Raw genomic sequence first — 14,186 nt, 5'->3', positions numbered from 1 at the left:
AGGCTGGAGTGCAGTGGTGCGATCTCGGCTCACTGCAAGCTCCGCCTCCCGGGTTCACGCCATTCTCCTGCCTCAGCCTCCTGAGTAGCTGAGACCACAGGCACCCGCCACCGCGCCCGGCTAATTTTTTGTATTTTTAGTAGAGACGGGGTTTCACCGTGGTCTCGATCTCCTGACCTCATGATCTGCCTGCCTCGGCCTCCCAAAGTGCTGGGATTACAGGCATGAGCCACCATGCCCGGTCCCCATTTTTCAATACAGGGCTTTCACTCTGTTACCCAGGCTGGAGTGCAGTGGTGCAATCTTGGCTCACTGTAGCCCACCTCCCAGGCTCAAGTGATCCTCCTGCCTGTAGCTGGGATTACAGGTGTGCACCACCATGCATGGCTAATTTTCTATTTTTTGTAGAGATGGGGTCTCACCACACTACCTAGTCTGGTCTCAAATTTCTGGGCTCATGTGATCCTCCTGCTGCAGCCTCCTAAAGTGCAGGGATTACAGGTGTGAGCCACTGCACCCAGCCACCTTTATGGATCCTAACCCGAACCTGAAACCCAGTGCAGCAGATCAGCCCTGCAAATAGTTCGTCAACTGGAGTTTGAATGCAATGGATTGCACTATGAAGGGCTTGGTGGGATCAGAGATTGGTGGTCTATGGGGTGGTCCCTCTGTTCCCAGAAGCATTACAGGGTGACTGCCACAGAGAGTCTTGGTCAGGCTGCAGGGAGAACAAGGCAAGGGGGCTCCTGGACCCACACCTGTCCAACCTCCCAGTTGTGGACCTGAAAGTCCAGCCTTGCCAGTGATCCAAGGACTGCCCTGGGCCCCACCCAGAGGTCAGCAGGGGACCTCCCCACGACTCTAGGGCAGCCGCTTCCTCCTCCCCTCCCTGAAAGCCTCTGCCAGGTCTAGACCCATGTGCCCCATGCCTTTTTGCAGATTGCAGGTTGGTCCTTCCTGGCTCCAGGGATACCAGGCACTGCAAAGAGGGTCCATTGAGCCCCCATTTACTAGGGTCTGGAGCAGCTTCTGGACTTGCCCCCACCCCTCCAAAGGCAGGGACAGCACTGGGCCGTAGGATGGAGCTGCAGCTTCTCACCCTGAACCTGAAACAAGCTACCTTACCTTACACCAGGCATGTGGCCGCCTCTCCTCAGTTCCAACCTGGGTTGGGCACGCCTGGCCCATCCAGGGTGCAGAGGGGACAACCCTGGGGCAGAGCAGCAGGCCAGGGAGGCAGCTGGGCTGCCAGTGCCCCTGATCAAAACCAGTGCAGGGCTCTTCCCCACACCAACCTCCACTGCTGAGGAGTCCCTCCTATCCTTCAAGGCTTCCCACAGTAGGTCAGGCCTCTGCCTCTGAGCCCGTCAACAGGCTAAGTCCTAAGAGGACATTAAAGGTCCTGTGGCTCCCAAAGATTAACAGCACCAGTATCTCCAAAGAGACCCAGCAGAACGGGGCTCTGGGGATATGACTACGTTTGTGAGTGTCATTCGCAAACACCAAGTTCACCCACTTGCCCCTATAATTCAGTCATCTTAGAACTGTGAAACCATCACCCCAAAATGAAATCTCAAACCTATCTGTCCCCATTCCCAGCCTCAAACAATCTACTTTCTGTCTGACTTACATTTTCTGGATATTTCACAAAAATGGAATCACAAGGCACAGGCCTTTTGAGACAGGCTTCTTTCACTCAGCATTCTGTCCAGGTCCGCCCACATCACAGAACGTAAAAGAACTTCACTCCTAGCCGGGCACGGTGGTGTATCCTGCAGTCTCGTCTACTGGGGAGGCTGAGGTGGGAGGATCACTTGAGGCCAGTTCAAGGCTGCGATGAGCAGTAACTGCATCTGCGAACAGTCGATGCACTCCAGCCAGGGCAATATAGCAAGACCCTATTAAAAATAACTTATTCAGTTTGAGGAGCCAGTTCATCCAGACTTTGGGAGACCAAGACGGATCACAGGTCAGAAAGAGGAGACTGGTCTCTGACTGGAACACGTGAAACCCCGCCTCACTCAAAAATCCAAAAAAAAAATTAGTCGGCGAAGCTTGGTCCAGCTGGGAGGCCGAGGCAGGGTCCGGCAGCGTTAGAGTGAGCGAGATACTGTACTCACAGTTTCAGACAGAGCGAGACTTACATCTCAAAAAAAAAATTCATTCCTTTTTTTTTTTTTTTTGAGACGGGAGTCTCGCTTCTGTAGCCCAGGCTGAGTGTGGCCGATCTCAGCTCACTGCAAGCTCAGCCCCGTTCACTTCATCTACGGGGTTTCACCGTGTTAGCCAGGATGGTCTCGATCTCCTGACCTCGTGATCCGCCCATCTCGGCCTCCCAAAGTGCTGGGATTACAGGCTTGAGCCACCGCGCCCGGCCTCATTCCTTTTTAATAGCCAAATAATCCTCCATATGGATACATTACTCTTACTGATACCAATGATTACTAAACATTGACAACCCATTGTTTGAAAACAACTTATCCATTATCATGAGCAGTTCTGCTGTGAACACCGGGCACCATCTGTGTGGAGCTGCATGGTTTTATTCCTCGTGGGTAGATGAACACACACTGGTACATGGGGAAATCCTCAGCCGCCCTCCGCTGCCCTTCCAGAAGTTCGGTCCTCTTGCTTTCATCCTCTGCCCCAGCCTGGTGCTGCCCCAAGCCCTGCCCTGGCAGAGAGAGAACTGGGCACAGCGGGGAGGCTCTCTGAGCCAGAGACTTTGCACGCAGCTGAGGAATGACACGGGCCTGCAGGCGGCTCACTTGGGGACAGGTCTGTGGGGCCCCGCGTCAGAACCCACTTCACATCCCAAAGCCACACCTGCCTTGATCTTCAATGCTGGGCTTAATGTCAGATCTGGCTGACCAGAGGAGCTCAGTAAGGCTCACTGGCTCTTCATCCACCCTGCTGTGGCCTGAACATGTGCCCCCAAAACCCACCTGCTCAAGTCCTCACCTGCAAGGGGATGGTATTAGGTGGGGCATCTGGGAGGTCATCCAGTCACAGGGCAGGATGACCGGGCCCGACCAGTTTACAGTATGTTCTTATAGGAGCCCAAATGGACTAAGACTTAAGATATGAGCTTGCCTGTAATCCCAGCACTTTGGGAGGCTAAGGCGGGTGGATCACAAGGTCAGGAGTTCAAGACCAGCCTGACCAAGATGGTGAAACCCCGTCTCTACTAAAAATACCAAAAATTAACCAAGTGTGGTCGCGGGCGCTTGTAGTCCCAGCTACTCGGGGGGCTGAGGCAGGAGGATCGCTTGAACTCGGAGGGCGGAGGTTGCAGTGAGCCGAGATCGCACTACTACACTCAAGTCTGGGTAACAGAGACTCCGTCTCAAAAAATAAAAAAAGACATGAGCTTAAATTTTTTTTAAAAAAAGTCCTTGTTGGCTGGGTGCAGTGGCTCACGCCTGTAATCCCAGCACTTTGGGAGGCCAAAGCAGACGGATCAGAAGGTCAAGATATCAAGACCACCCTGGCCAGCATGGTGAAATCTTGTCTCCATTAAAAATACAAAAATTAGCTGGGCGTGGTGGTGTGCACCTGTAGTCCCAGCTACTCGGGAGGCTGAGGCAGAATAATCACTTGAACCCAGGAGGCGGAGGTTGCAGTGAGCCGAGATTGTGCCACTGCATTCCAGCCTGGCGACAGTGAAACTTCATCCAAAAAATAAAATGTTAGCTGGGCACGGTGGCTCAAGCCTGTAATCCCAGCACTTTGGGAGGTCGAGGCAGGTGGATCACCTGAGGTCAGGAGTTCAAGACCAGCCCGGCCAACATGATGAAACCCCGTCTCTGCTAAAAATACAAAAACTAGTCCGGGCACGGTGGCTCATACCTGTAATCCTAACACTTCGGGAAGCCGAGGCAGGAGGATCACTTGAGGTCTGGAGTTTGAGACCAGCCTGGTCAACATGGTGAAACACGGTCTCTACTAAAAATACAAAAATTAGCCGGGCGTGGTGGCTCATGCCTGTAATCCCAGCTACTCCGGAGGCTGAGGCTGGAGAATCGCTGGAACCTGGGAGGCAGCAGTTGCAGTGAGCCTAGATTATGCCACTGCACTCCAGCCTGGGCAACGAGAGAAACTCTGTCTCAAAAAGTAAATAAATAAAATAAGATATAAAGTACTTGTCCAGAGACGTCCATCACCACATGGGGGTGAGAGTGGACCCGGGACAGAGCAAGGCCCTGCAGTCAGTGCTAAGTGGGCATCCTGACTAATCTGGGAGGCACTGGAGGGACGCAGCCTTCAGGGCGGGGGTGTGGCTGCAGCGCTTCCTTCTTCCACTTTTTTCTGAATTCTCCTTATTGAATGGCTTTATTTTTTTATTTTTTATTTTTGAGACGGAGTTTCACTAGTTGCCCAGGTTGGAGTGCAATGGCGCAATCTTGGCTCACTGCAACCTCCGCCTCCCAGGTTCAAGCAATTCTCAAGTCTCAGCCTCCCAAGTAGCTGGGATTACAGGCCCCTGACACCACGCCCAGCTAATTTTTGTATTTTAGTTTCACCATGTTGGCCAGGCTGGTCTCAAACTCCTGACCTCAGATGATCCGCCCACCTTGGCCTCCCAAAGTGCTGGGATTATAGGCGTGAGCCACCACGCCCAGCCAACTGAATGCTTTTACGATCACAAGAGGCCTCCTGGCAGGTCACTGGCACCAGGAGCCACCCTCGTGCTTGAGAATGGCTGTGGCTGAGACGGGAAAGTGGGCAGGAGGAAGGCCTTCGATGGCTCAAACTGGGGAACTGTGAGGAAGAAGAAGGCCTAAGCTTCTCCTAAGGCCCTACAATGGGGCCAGCAGGCAGCCCGCTGGAAGGCCAGGGCCCAGGCCAGGTGCCCAGCAGGCCAGACCACTGTCTGCCCTTGACAGCTGCTGTACTCGAGGCCACTCTGCAAGGCCGTGGGGGACAGCACTTTCCTCTCATGGAGAATCTCATGGTCTCATATTCACAACTAAACATCCCTCTCGATGCATAGACAGGACAGGGTGGATCGCGGAGGTGCTTACACTTTGAAACCACATGCCAGGAAGACTCCTTCAACAGCAAAGTACTGCCAGTGCCCGTCAGCCTCGGGGCAGGAGGTGCTGCTCCCAAAAAACTCCATTCACCTTTGGCCGAAGTTCTGAGCCAGCTCCCGCCGACTGGGTCCTCCCCTCAAGGCCCCCACCAACGGTGAAAGGGGTGGTGCGTGGCAGACAGGCCACGACAGGGCAAGCCCCCACAGAGGACCCCCGAGCCGACTCTGTCTAGTCAACAGCGACCGCGCTTGGCAACCAGTCCTCCCTGGAAAACCCGGCCTGGAATTCCCGAGGACCACCTAGCAGCTAGCACGCCTCCCCAAGCACCTGGGGTCTCTTCTCTGCCTCCTACCAGAGAACATGCAGGGGAATGGGGGCTTAGATCCCCCAGGAGAGCCGACACCCCCTTAGAGCTGATTCCAGGAGGCCTCCAACAATCCCATCAGGGTCAGACTGGGCTGCCATCCACGGCCCTTGTCAGGAGGGAAGAGGCGGGGTCCCTGAAGCCTGAGACGGGGCTGTCTGCCTCTGGAGACACCTGGGCTGTCTCGGGGGTGCATCTACCCAGCAGGTTCATTTCCTGCAGGACAGACGTGTGGTCAGGGCTTGGGCAAAAGCACCGGGTGCAGCTCTGCTGATATGGCAGGAATGTGCCCAGCCCTCACCGGCTGCCACAGAGGAAGAGCAGGTTCTGCACGGCCGGGACAGTGGAGCTGGCATTCTGGCCCGTGACCAGGTGGCGGTCCAGCACAACGTGCACGGCGTCAGGCTCACTTGCTGGGGAGGACCAAGGGCACCAGCCTCAGGCAATGTCCACCCACCCACTGAGAGCCCCGGGCTCCAGGCAAGCGCCCAGGGTCAGCAGTAGGTCAGCCTGTCTGGGTCTGAGTCAGTGTCATGGGGGTCTGAAGGACCCAGGGCGCAGGAGGCTTCTCCCCCAGGCTGCCGCAGACAAGCCCCCCACCCCATCTTCTGTAGGTGCAGGGGGCACCCTCAGGGCTCACCACTGAAGCAGGCGCCCGAATCCTTCACAAAGTCCTCCACCACGAGCGGCAGGCGGGCGAAGCCAGGGGCCCTGATGAGCTCACACACAGAGGGCTGCGGGAGGTGGGTGGGGGCTCCTGAGCCAGGCCCAGGCCCTGAGGCCCACCCCAGGGGTCAGGAAGGTCAAATCAGGGCATGGAGCCTCACCCAACCAAGTGGGACTGGGGGTGTCACTGCTCATAACAGGGACAGCTGCTAAGGCTGGAGGCCAGAGAGATGACAAAGTCCAGCCACCTTCCCATGGGGTGTCCCTGAGAGCGACAAGGCCACTACAGGAGGAGGGGGCCAGCTCCCCCAGCACCAGAGCACACAGGTGACTAGAATGAGAAGAGCTTAGTGGGGTGAGCCCCTTGGGGCGGCACCCTCTGGGCAGGAGTGAATCTAACCACTCACCCAAGGGGTCACGCCCACTTGTAACCTGAGACTAGGTTGGTGTCATCCCTCGGGGGCAGCACTGAGTACCCACTAAGGAGGGGTCCCCTCAGCAGGGAAAGTGACATCTGAGCTGGGGGCCAGTTCCATTTCCAGTGAAACCAGCCTCGGCACAGCGGCCACCACTCCCTGCCTCAGGGCCTGTGGATCAGCTGCTCCCACAGCCGTCCCCGGTGTCCACTGAGCCCACTTCACAGTCTTTGGGCCTCAGATCGACACAGGCTGTGTCTCCGAGGACACCCTGGCTGGGCTCTCAGCCCCTCCAACTGCACACACAGGTCTGATGCCCCTCCCTCCCCATGTCCCCTGGTGAGTGGGCCTAGGCTCCCAGGAGACTAGGGGCCAGAAGTTCTGGAGTCTCCGTCCTCATCTCTGGCTGTTGTGGGGGAGGACAGAGCAGGGAGCACAGGGTGCCTCTGTCCTCCAGGCACTCACCCCTGTCAGGCTGTAGCCGTGGAACACCCAGGATCTGTCCTCGTTGGTGGCACAGCACAAGGCGGCGACACCGTGGCCAACGGCGCAGATGGGCTCTGAAAGTGGCACACAGCGTTGAGGCCCTGGACCCCGCCACCCGCACCATGAAGCCCCTCCCAGACGCCCCTGCTTGTGGCTCGCCCAGGCCTGTGCCGCCTGCCTGGCCCCCTCCTCCCAGGTTTCCCTGGAAACCAGGCTCAGCACCTGAGGTGTCCTGGCTCAGCCTGCATAGCTGGCATCAGGAATCTGCTCAGGGGAGCTGGTGCTTCAGGACTAGGCTCTGGTTTAGAGCCCAGATCTCAGGTTTTGGCGGCTGAGACACACGGAGAGGAGGTCCTGAGGTTCCAGGTCTGTTTACCAAACCCCAGGACACTGCCCGGCAACCCCACTGCATAGCTGGCCAGGCCGCCCACCACACTGGCAGGTGCTGTGGGTCAGGCCCCTCCCTGGCTAGACAGGACGCCCCTATGCGGGCGGGAGGTGAGTCTGAGGCAGTGCCTGTGCCTTGCGGTGGGGCCACCCTGGCTCCATCCGAAAGGCTGAGTGTGTTCCCATGGCTGAGGTGGCCACAAACAACTGCTGCCTGTCCAGGCCATGCTGCGGACAGCGGCCCAGCTCCTACCCACAAAGGGTGCTGCATAGAGCACTGGCTTGTCCACCCCGGCCAGTGGACACACTCATCACAGCCCAACCCTGAGCCGGGGCAGCTGCCAGGTCTCCTCAAACAGCCGTCCTCCCTGCACCCCCGCCAGCCTCGAGCCCCAAGCCCGGCCCTGGATGCCAGGCTCTCCCAGAAGGAACCAGCCTGGTGTCCTGCCTTGCTCAGGAGGGCATGGCCCCCACCCTCGGGAGACTGCCCAGAGGCCTGCAAGATGGTCACCAGAAGAGGACAAAGTGTGTGTCGGGAGAGGGGGCGGTCACTGCCTCCTGCCCACAACCACCTCAGCGGCCACTGACCAGATACCCAGAAATGCCTACCTGGGGTCTTCCCACCTCTCTTCTGCTGGTGGGAGACCCATTTCTTGTAGGGCTGCACATCCAACCCCTCCCCTGGGTCCCAGGGGTCACCTACTGCTCTCAGAGTGGAAGTGCTGCAGGATACGGGCCAGGGAGCCACTGCTGGCCAGGTCGGTCAGGGCCCCAGGACAGCTGGGGATCAGGAGGGCATGGTACCGGGCACCTGGGGGGAGACCACAGACCAGGTAGCAGCCACACATCAATCAAAGTGAGACCACCTGCAGGACCAGGCCCAAGTACGTGGCCAGGACAGACCCTCCACAGGGACCAGCCAGCCTAGTGATGGCATCTGTCCCTTTTCCTCCATGGGCTACAGCTCCCAAGGGCCCCCCTGACTTTCCCGTCTCCACACACTCATCATCTCTCCTCCCCAGAGGAGCTCAGAAACTCTGGGGCCCAGGATGTGGGGCTGGAGGCTGCCCCAGATGGTCACAGGGCTTCAGGGGCAGAACCAGGGAGCTCACTAAGACCCCAAACCTATCTGGAACCCTTGACCCTCCAAGGTCCCAGGCACCCCACCCCAAGGAGTGGGTCCCAGGCCTACCATCAATCGACTCGAGCTTGGCGGGGCTGGCATAGGCCTTGAGGCGGAAGTCTTGCACCCAGCGTGCATTGCTCTCGGTCACATCCACAAATTCCATGGCTTTCCCCTGGAGGAGCAGAGCCCAGGGGCCAAGGGTCAGCACCAGGAATGTCCCTGTCGGCTCAGAAGGAGCCTGAAAATGCCGACAAGGAATCCAACAGCATCCCCTTGAGGTACAAAGGCACCAGACCACCCAGCCTCCTCCACTGGGTCTCCCAGGTTGGGGTGGCCTGTCCCAGCAGCAGCCTCGGTAGTTTATTTCCTATCCAACCCACCAACCAAAAATTTTTATACATCATAAATAAAAACCTGCAGTGACGAACACATAATGAATGCATCCTTACTGTGACTTATCTACATCTGATATCCCTGGGTCACCCACGATCAGAGGGTGGAGAACTGCTCCCAGTGGAAACATGTGTGCCCTTTACAGCAGGGCTGCGCCTTGGTCTCCGGCTCACACACGTGCACAAGCACAGACCCGCAGCGAAAAGGTCTCCTTTGGGCCGGGTGTGGCGGCTCACACCTGTAATCCCAGCACTTCGGGAGGCCGAGGTGGGAAGATCACCTGAGGTTGGGAGTTCAAGACCATCCTGGCCAACACAACGCAACCCCATCTCTACTAAAAATACAAAATTTGCCGGGCATGGTGGCATGTGCCTGTAATCCCAGCTACTCGGGAGGCTGAGGCAGGAGGACTGCTTGAACCCGGGAGGCAGAGGCTGCAGTGAGCCGAGATCACTCCAATGTACTCCAGCCTGGGCAACAAGAGCGAAACTCCGTCTCAAAAAAAAAAAAAAGAAAGAAAAGAAAAGAAAAGGTCTCCCTCATCACAGGTGGGGTCAGAGCCCAGGAAATGGGGACCGGGACAGGAGGACACAACCAGGGTTTGGTCACAGACCCTTCACTCCTCTACCAACTCCAGGGGCTCCCCACTCCTCCCAGGCAGCAGAGGCACTCTCCTGACCTTGCCCCCAGAGAGGTGGAGACAGACCCCAAGTGTCCAGTGGGGAAGGAGAGGCTGGACTTACCCCAGGGGTGGCCACCTGCAGGTTGAAGGCGGTGCTGGCCATTGTGAAACAGTGGAGGAAGGACTGGGCCGACACACCTGCAGAGGGTCCCGGTGAGTGTGGGCTCCACAGGACTAGCCTGCCCCGCCTCAGGGTGCTACCCAGACACCCCCATGGCCTCACCCGACCCCAGAACACCCTGAGGAGCAGCCCTCTCCCCTACACCCAGGGCCCACTACTTGAAGCCCTGGGGCAGGGCCAGCCACCCATTCATGTCCAGAAGGAGGAAGCTGGGAAAGCGTCAGAGGGGCACAACCAGGTATGCCAGACCTGTAGGCCATCCCGAGGCCTGCATCCCCCATGGCAAGCTCTTTCCCCAGCCTGACACTGTCACCTCCGCCCCAGCCAGAGGCCGGGACAGGATGCAGCCTACCTCAACTGTCCATGCCACTCCCACACCCCAGCCTCATCCTGGTGCTAACAGAGCCATGCGAGGCCTTTCTGGAAGGCAAACCTGGGTGTGAGGGTCACAGAGTTCAGCTCATCCTCTCACTGAACCACCAGGGACTGAGGGCCTCAGGCACCATGGAGAATGCAGAAGTGTCCTGGCCCCTCCTCACCCACTCCAGGGAAAGTGCTCAGGGACCCTTTCCTCACAAGGGTTCTGAGACTCTGGCCCTCCCCTCCAGCTTTTCCCAGCCCCCTTCTGCCCCTCAAAGAACTTTTAAAAAAAGAAACCCAGGCCGGGTGCGGTGGCTCAAGCCTGTAATCCCAGCACTTTGGGAGGCCGAGATGGGCGGATCACGAGGTCAGGAGATCGAGACCATGCTGGCGAACATGGTGAAACCCCGTCTCTACTAAAAAATACAAAAAATTAGCCGGGCGAGGTGGCGGGCGCCTGTGGTCCCAGCTACTCGGGAGGCTGAGGCGGGAAAATGGCGTGAACCCGGGAGGCGGAGCTTGCAGTGAGCTGAGATCCGGCCACTGCACTCCAGCCTGGGCGACAGAGCGAGACTCCGTCTCAAAAAAAAAAAAAAAAAAAAAGAAACCCAACACACCACGCCCCATCCAGAAGGCTCTGGGGGTCACTGTCCCACCAGGGGAAGGACACAGCCCAGCCCACCCTGGCTGCCGGAGAGCACGTACAAGTTTATTCCAAAGTAGCGTGAGCTGCATCTTTCTACATTTATTTTAATTCTGGGGCCCAATCTGTCACTAGGCTGGAGTGCAGTGGCACGATCTCGGCTCACTGCAACCTCCGCATCCCGGGTTCAAGCAATTCTCCGGCCTCAGCCTCCCGAGTAGCTGGGACTACAGGCGAGCGCCACCACACCCGGCTAATCTTCGTACTTTTAGTAGAGACGGGGTTTCACCACGTTGGCCAGAATGGTCTCCATCTCTTGACCTCATGATCCGCCCGCCTTGGCCTCCCAAAGTGCTGGGATTACAGGTGTGAGCCACTGCGCCCGGCCTCTTCCTTCTTATATAAGTTAATACATATTCACTGTAAAATGCCCTGTAAAGCGCCCAGTAGCCTGCTGCAGGCTCTGTTCCCCCGGCTGCCAGCCTTTCCGGCCTCCTGAAGTGCTGTCCCCAGCCTGCTGGCCCTAAGACCCCATGTCCCCAACATGCCGGACCTGCTCTGGAAACAAGTCCCAACCCACGCCCCCAGGACTGAACCCCACTCAAGGCTCCTCCCACCCGCAGTCCGGCGGCATCGCTCAGGAGGAGTCCGGCGGAGCTCAGCACGTCGTGACGCCACAACGCCACAGCCCCATCTCCCCTGTCCACACTTGAGGACCTACAGACTTCAAGAGGGAGACCTCCGGATCCCAACTCCAGCCCCCAGCTCTCCATGGTGCGGTGACCTTGGGCTGGTCACTTCCCTCTGCAAAGGGCTCAGAACGAAGCCAGGCACCCTCGGGCTCCGCTGCTCATCCCTCCCCGGCTGCCCGGAGACCCTGCAGGCTCAGCGCCAGCGGACGCACCCCGCTGCGCTCCGTCCCGCGTGAGCCCCAGGCCAGCAGCGCCCTAGTACCCTGGCCCCAGGACGGGGGTCGGGGGGCGCCTTCTCCAGGAGGGGGCTCCGGGCCTCCTCAGGAGCCGATGGTTCAGAAGGCCAGAGTCCCCGCGGCCGCCCGACCTCAGAGCGGGGTCAACTCCCCGAACGCCCCCTCCCCACACCCGGGCTCCCCTCTTGGAGCGCAGCGGCCTCGGGGACCAAGCCCAGGCACGCGGTTCCCTCCGCTAGAAACGTCGGGCCCGCGAAATCGCCGCGCAGAAGAGACTCGGGGGAGCGACGCGGCGCCTTGATGCATCCCGACCCCGCCCCGATCTCCATCCCGACCCCCGGACCCCGCCCCGAGTTCCATCCCGACCCCTCCGACCCCGAGCTCCATCCTAACCCGCGACCCCGTCCCCGTCCCAGTCCCCGCCCCCGCCCCAAGCTCCATCCCAACCCCGACCCCGCCCGCCCGTCCCCGGCCCGTGCCCCGCGCCCTCAGCGGCTTCGGCTTCCAGCGCCACGTGACGCGCGCCCACCGCGTCCCGAACCTCCCGCCCCGGGCAGCCCCGTCGCGGACGCTCTTCGGACACCGGCCCAGGACGCCGGGCCTCACCTTCCGCGGCGCCGCTGGCCACGAGCAGACAGGCCGGCCTGCTAGGGAGCCGCTCCGACGCCATAGCGCGGGCTCGACGCTGGGTCTGCGCGTGCGTGCGCGTGCGCGGCGGCTGGGCGCGCCCAGGAGGACGCGGGTCACGTGCCGCGGCGGCCGGGGGCGGAGCGGGGCGGGGAGGGGCGGGGCTCGGGCGGGGCTGGGCGCCTGCGCGTTTGTACCCGGTCCGGGTCGACTGCGCTAACCCTAACCCTAACCCTGACCCTAACCCTAACCCTAACCCTAACCCTAGCACCAGGCCCCTGGGCCCCTGCTACCAATATGGAGGTCCCAGCAAACCTCTGCTCCTACCAGGGAAACCGTCGTGGTTGGGAACAGCCAAGGTGAGGGCTTCCGTGGGTCCCACCCCATCAAAACCATTGGCCTCCGCTGGGAGCGGTGACTCACGCCTGTAATCCCAGCACTTTGGAAGGCCCAGGCTAGTGGATCACGAGGTCAGGAGTTCAAGACCAGCCTGGCCAAGAAAACCCCGTCTCTACTAAAAATATATATATATACAAAAATTAGCCAGGTGCAGTGGCAGGCACCTGTAATCCAAACTACTCGGGGGACTGAGACGGGAGAATCATGTGAACCCAGGGGGCGAAGGTTGCAATGAGCCAAGATCACGCCACTGCACTCCAGCCTGGGTGACAGAGTGAGACTCCTTCTCAAAAAAAAACAAAAAAAAAAACCGCTGGCCTCTGGTTCCCCCTGGCCCAGCCTGGAGAAGGGTCCCTGACCCCTGTCAGACAGGCAGTGAACCCTGCCTCACCTGACGCAGAGCCCTCCTGCCACAAGGGAAGTGGGAGCTGGAAGCTCGTGGCACAGGCAAGGCCGAGAGTTGGGCTGGGTAGCAGAGACAGAGCTCAGTGAGTGTCCAGTGTTAGGCGGCCGTGGGTGTTAGTGGGTGGAGGTGTCTGAAGCCTTGCAGGCCTGTGGTCACAGCACAGGCTGGGCCTAGTTCCTTGGAGAGCTTTCTGAATCTGCACAGGATCTCGTCCCCCACAGGCACACTGTGGGCCTCGAACCCAGGAGCAGGAGGGCTAGGTTGGAGCAGATCTCCAATAGTGTTTGCCTGTAACCTACAGGTGTCCTCCTGTGTACTTTAACTCATTTCTAGATTACTAATAATACCTAATACAATGTAACTGCTGTGTGAAGAGTTGCTGTATCGTGTTGTTTAGGAAATAACAAGAAGAAAAAAAATCAGACACAACCACTCATGTTTGTTTTTTCAAATATTTGACATCCTTGGTTGGTTGAATCCATGGATGCAGAACCCATAGATCCTGAGGGCCGACTGTACCCCCTTGCTGAGAACGCCCCTCACACAGTGGCTGCCCTGGGTGCCCTCTGTTAGCTCAGCCCGACTACCAGGTGGACCTCATGTTGGGGGCTGGGACCAGGAGACATGGGCTCCTTTCTTGGGAAGGGGCGTGTTGGGCAGTCCTTGACGTGACAGGGCCCTTTCCCAGCGGGGGCTCGGCCGGGTTCCCCTTTCACCAAGGCTAGGCTGGGTGGTCTGGAGACTTAGACCCCAGCACCCGTGAGTCATGCAGACCCAGAAGCAGGAAGCAGACAGTAAGTGACAGCCGCTAAGACGCAAGGAGTCTGGGCCAGGGCTGTGGGCTGGGGCACGAGGGTACCTTCACCTGGGCATCAGAAGCACTTGAGAGAACAGGAGCTGCTGGCTCTGACATCTGCCCCCCAGCCTGGCATGAACTGGCCAGAGACGTGAGATGTGGCAGGTGCCGGCCTCTGTGGTCTGGAGGGGGTTGCAACAAGGAGGTAGGCCCTGTCCTAAGTTGGCCTAGCCTAGTGCCCAGGACATGGAGGACAGGGTGCAGCAGCCCCAGGGAGGGGCATGACAGTTCCCTCCCAAACACACTTCTGGAGCTGCTGCACTCGGGGGGGAGCCTAACCTACCTTGTGC

General features: G+C 58.9%; 1 protein-coding gene across 8 annotated transcripts; it reads right to left on the bottom strand.

The window, feature by feature from the left end:
* Positions 1 to 4,523: 4,523 nt before the first annotated feature.
* Positions 4,524 to 12,333, bottom strand: GATD1 (glutamine amidotransferase like class 1 domain containing 1). Of its 8 annotated transcripts, XM_003909338.4 has the most exons (8): positions 12,215 to 12,333; positions 9,618 to 9,694; positions 8,548 to 8,653; positions 8,059 to 8,166; positions 6,948 to 7,042; positions 6,041 to 6,134; positions 5,702 to 5,813; positions 5,302 to 5,616 (listed from the first exon to the last, which is right to left on the bottom strand). In XM_003909338.4, the coding sequence occupies exons 1-8, from the start codon at positions 12,276 to 12,278 to the stop codon at positions 5,610 to 5,612; spliced, it is 663 nt and encodes a 220-aa protein (XP_003909387.1). In that variant the 5' UTR covers positions 12,279 to 12,333; the 3' UTR covers positions 5,302 to 5,609. The 8 variants fall into 8 exon arrangements, with proteins under 8 accessions (XP_009183495.1, XP_009183496.1, XP_021781065.1 ...); XM_009185231.4 differs by having other exon boundaries at positions 4,524 to 5,813; XM_009185232.4 differs by lacking the exon at positions 5,702 to 5,813 and having other exon boundaries at positions 4,524 to 5,616.
* Positions 12,334 to 14,186: the final 1,853 nt, after the last annotated feature.

Source organism: Papio anubis, chromosome 12 (genome assembly GCF_008728515.1).
Source record: "Papio anubis isolate 15944 chromosome 12, Panubis1.0, whole genome shotgun sequence".
NCBI classification, from domain to species: Eukaryota; Metazoa; Chordata; class Mammalia; order Primates; family Cercopithecidae; genus Papio; species Papio anubis.
The sequence above is the reverse complement of the archived record's forward strand: the minus strand, read 5'-3'. Positions and strand labels throughout refer to the sequence as shown.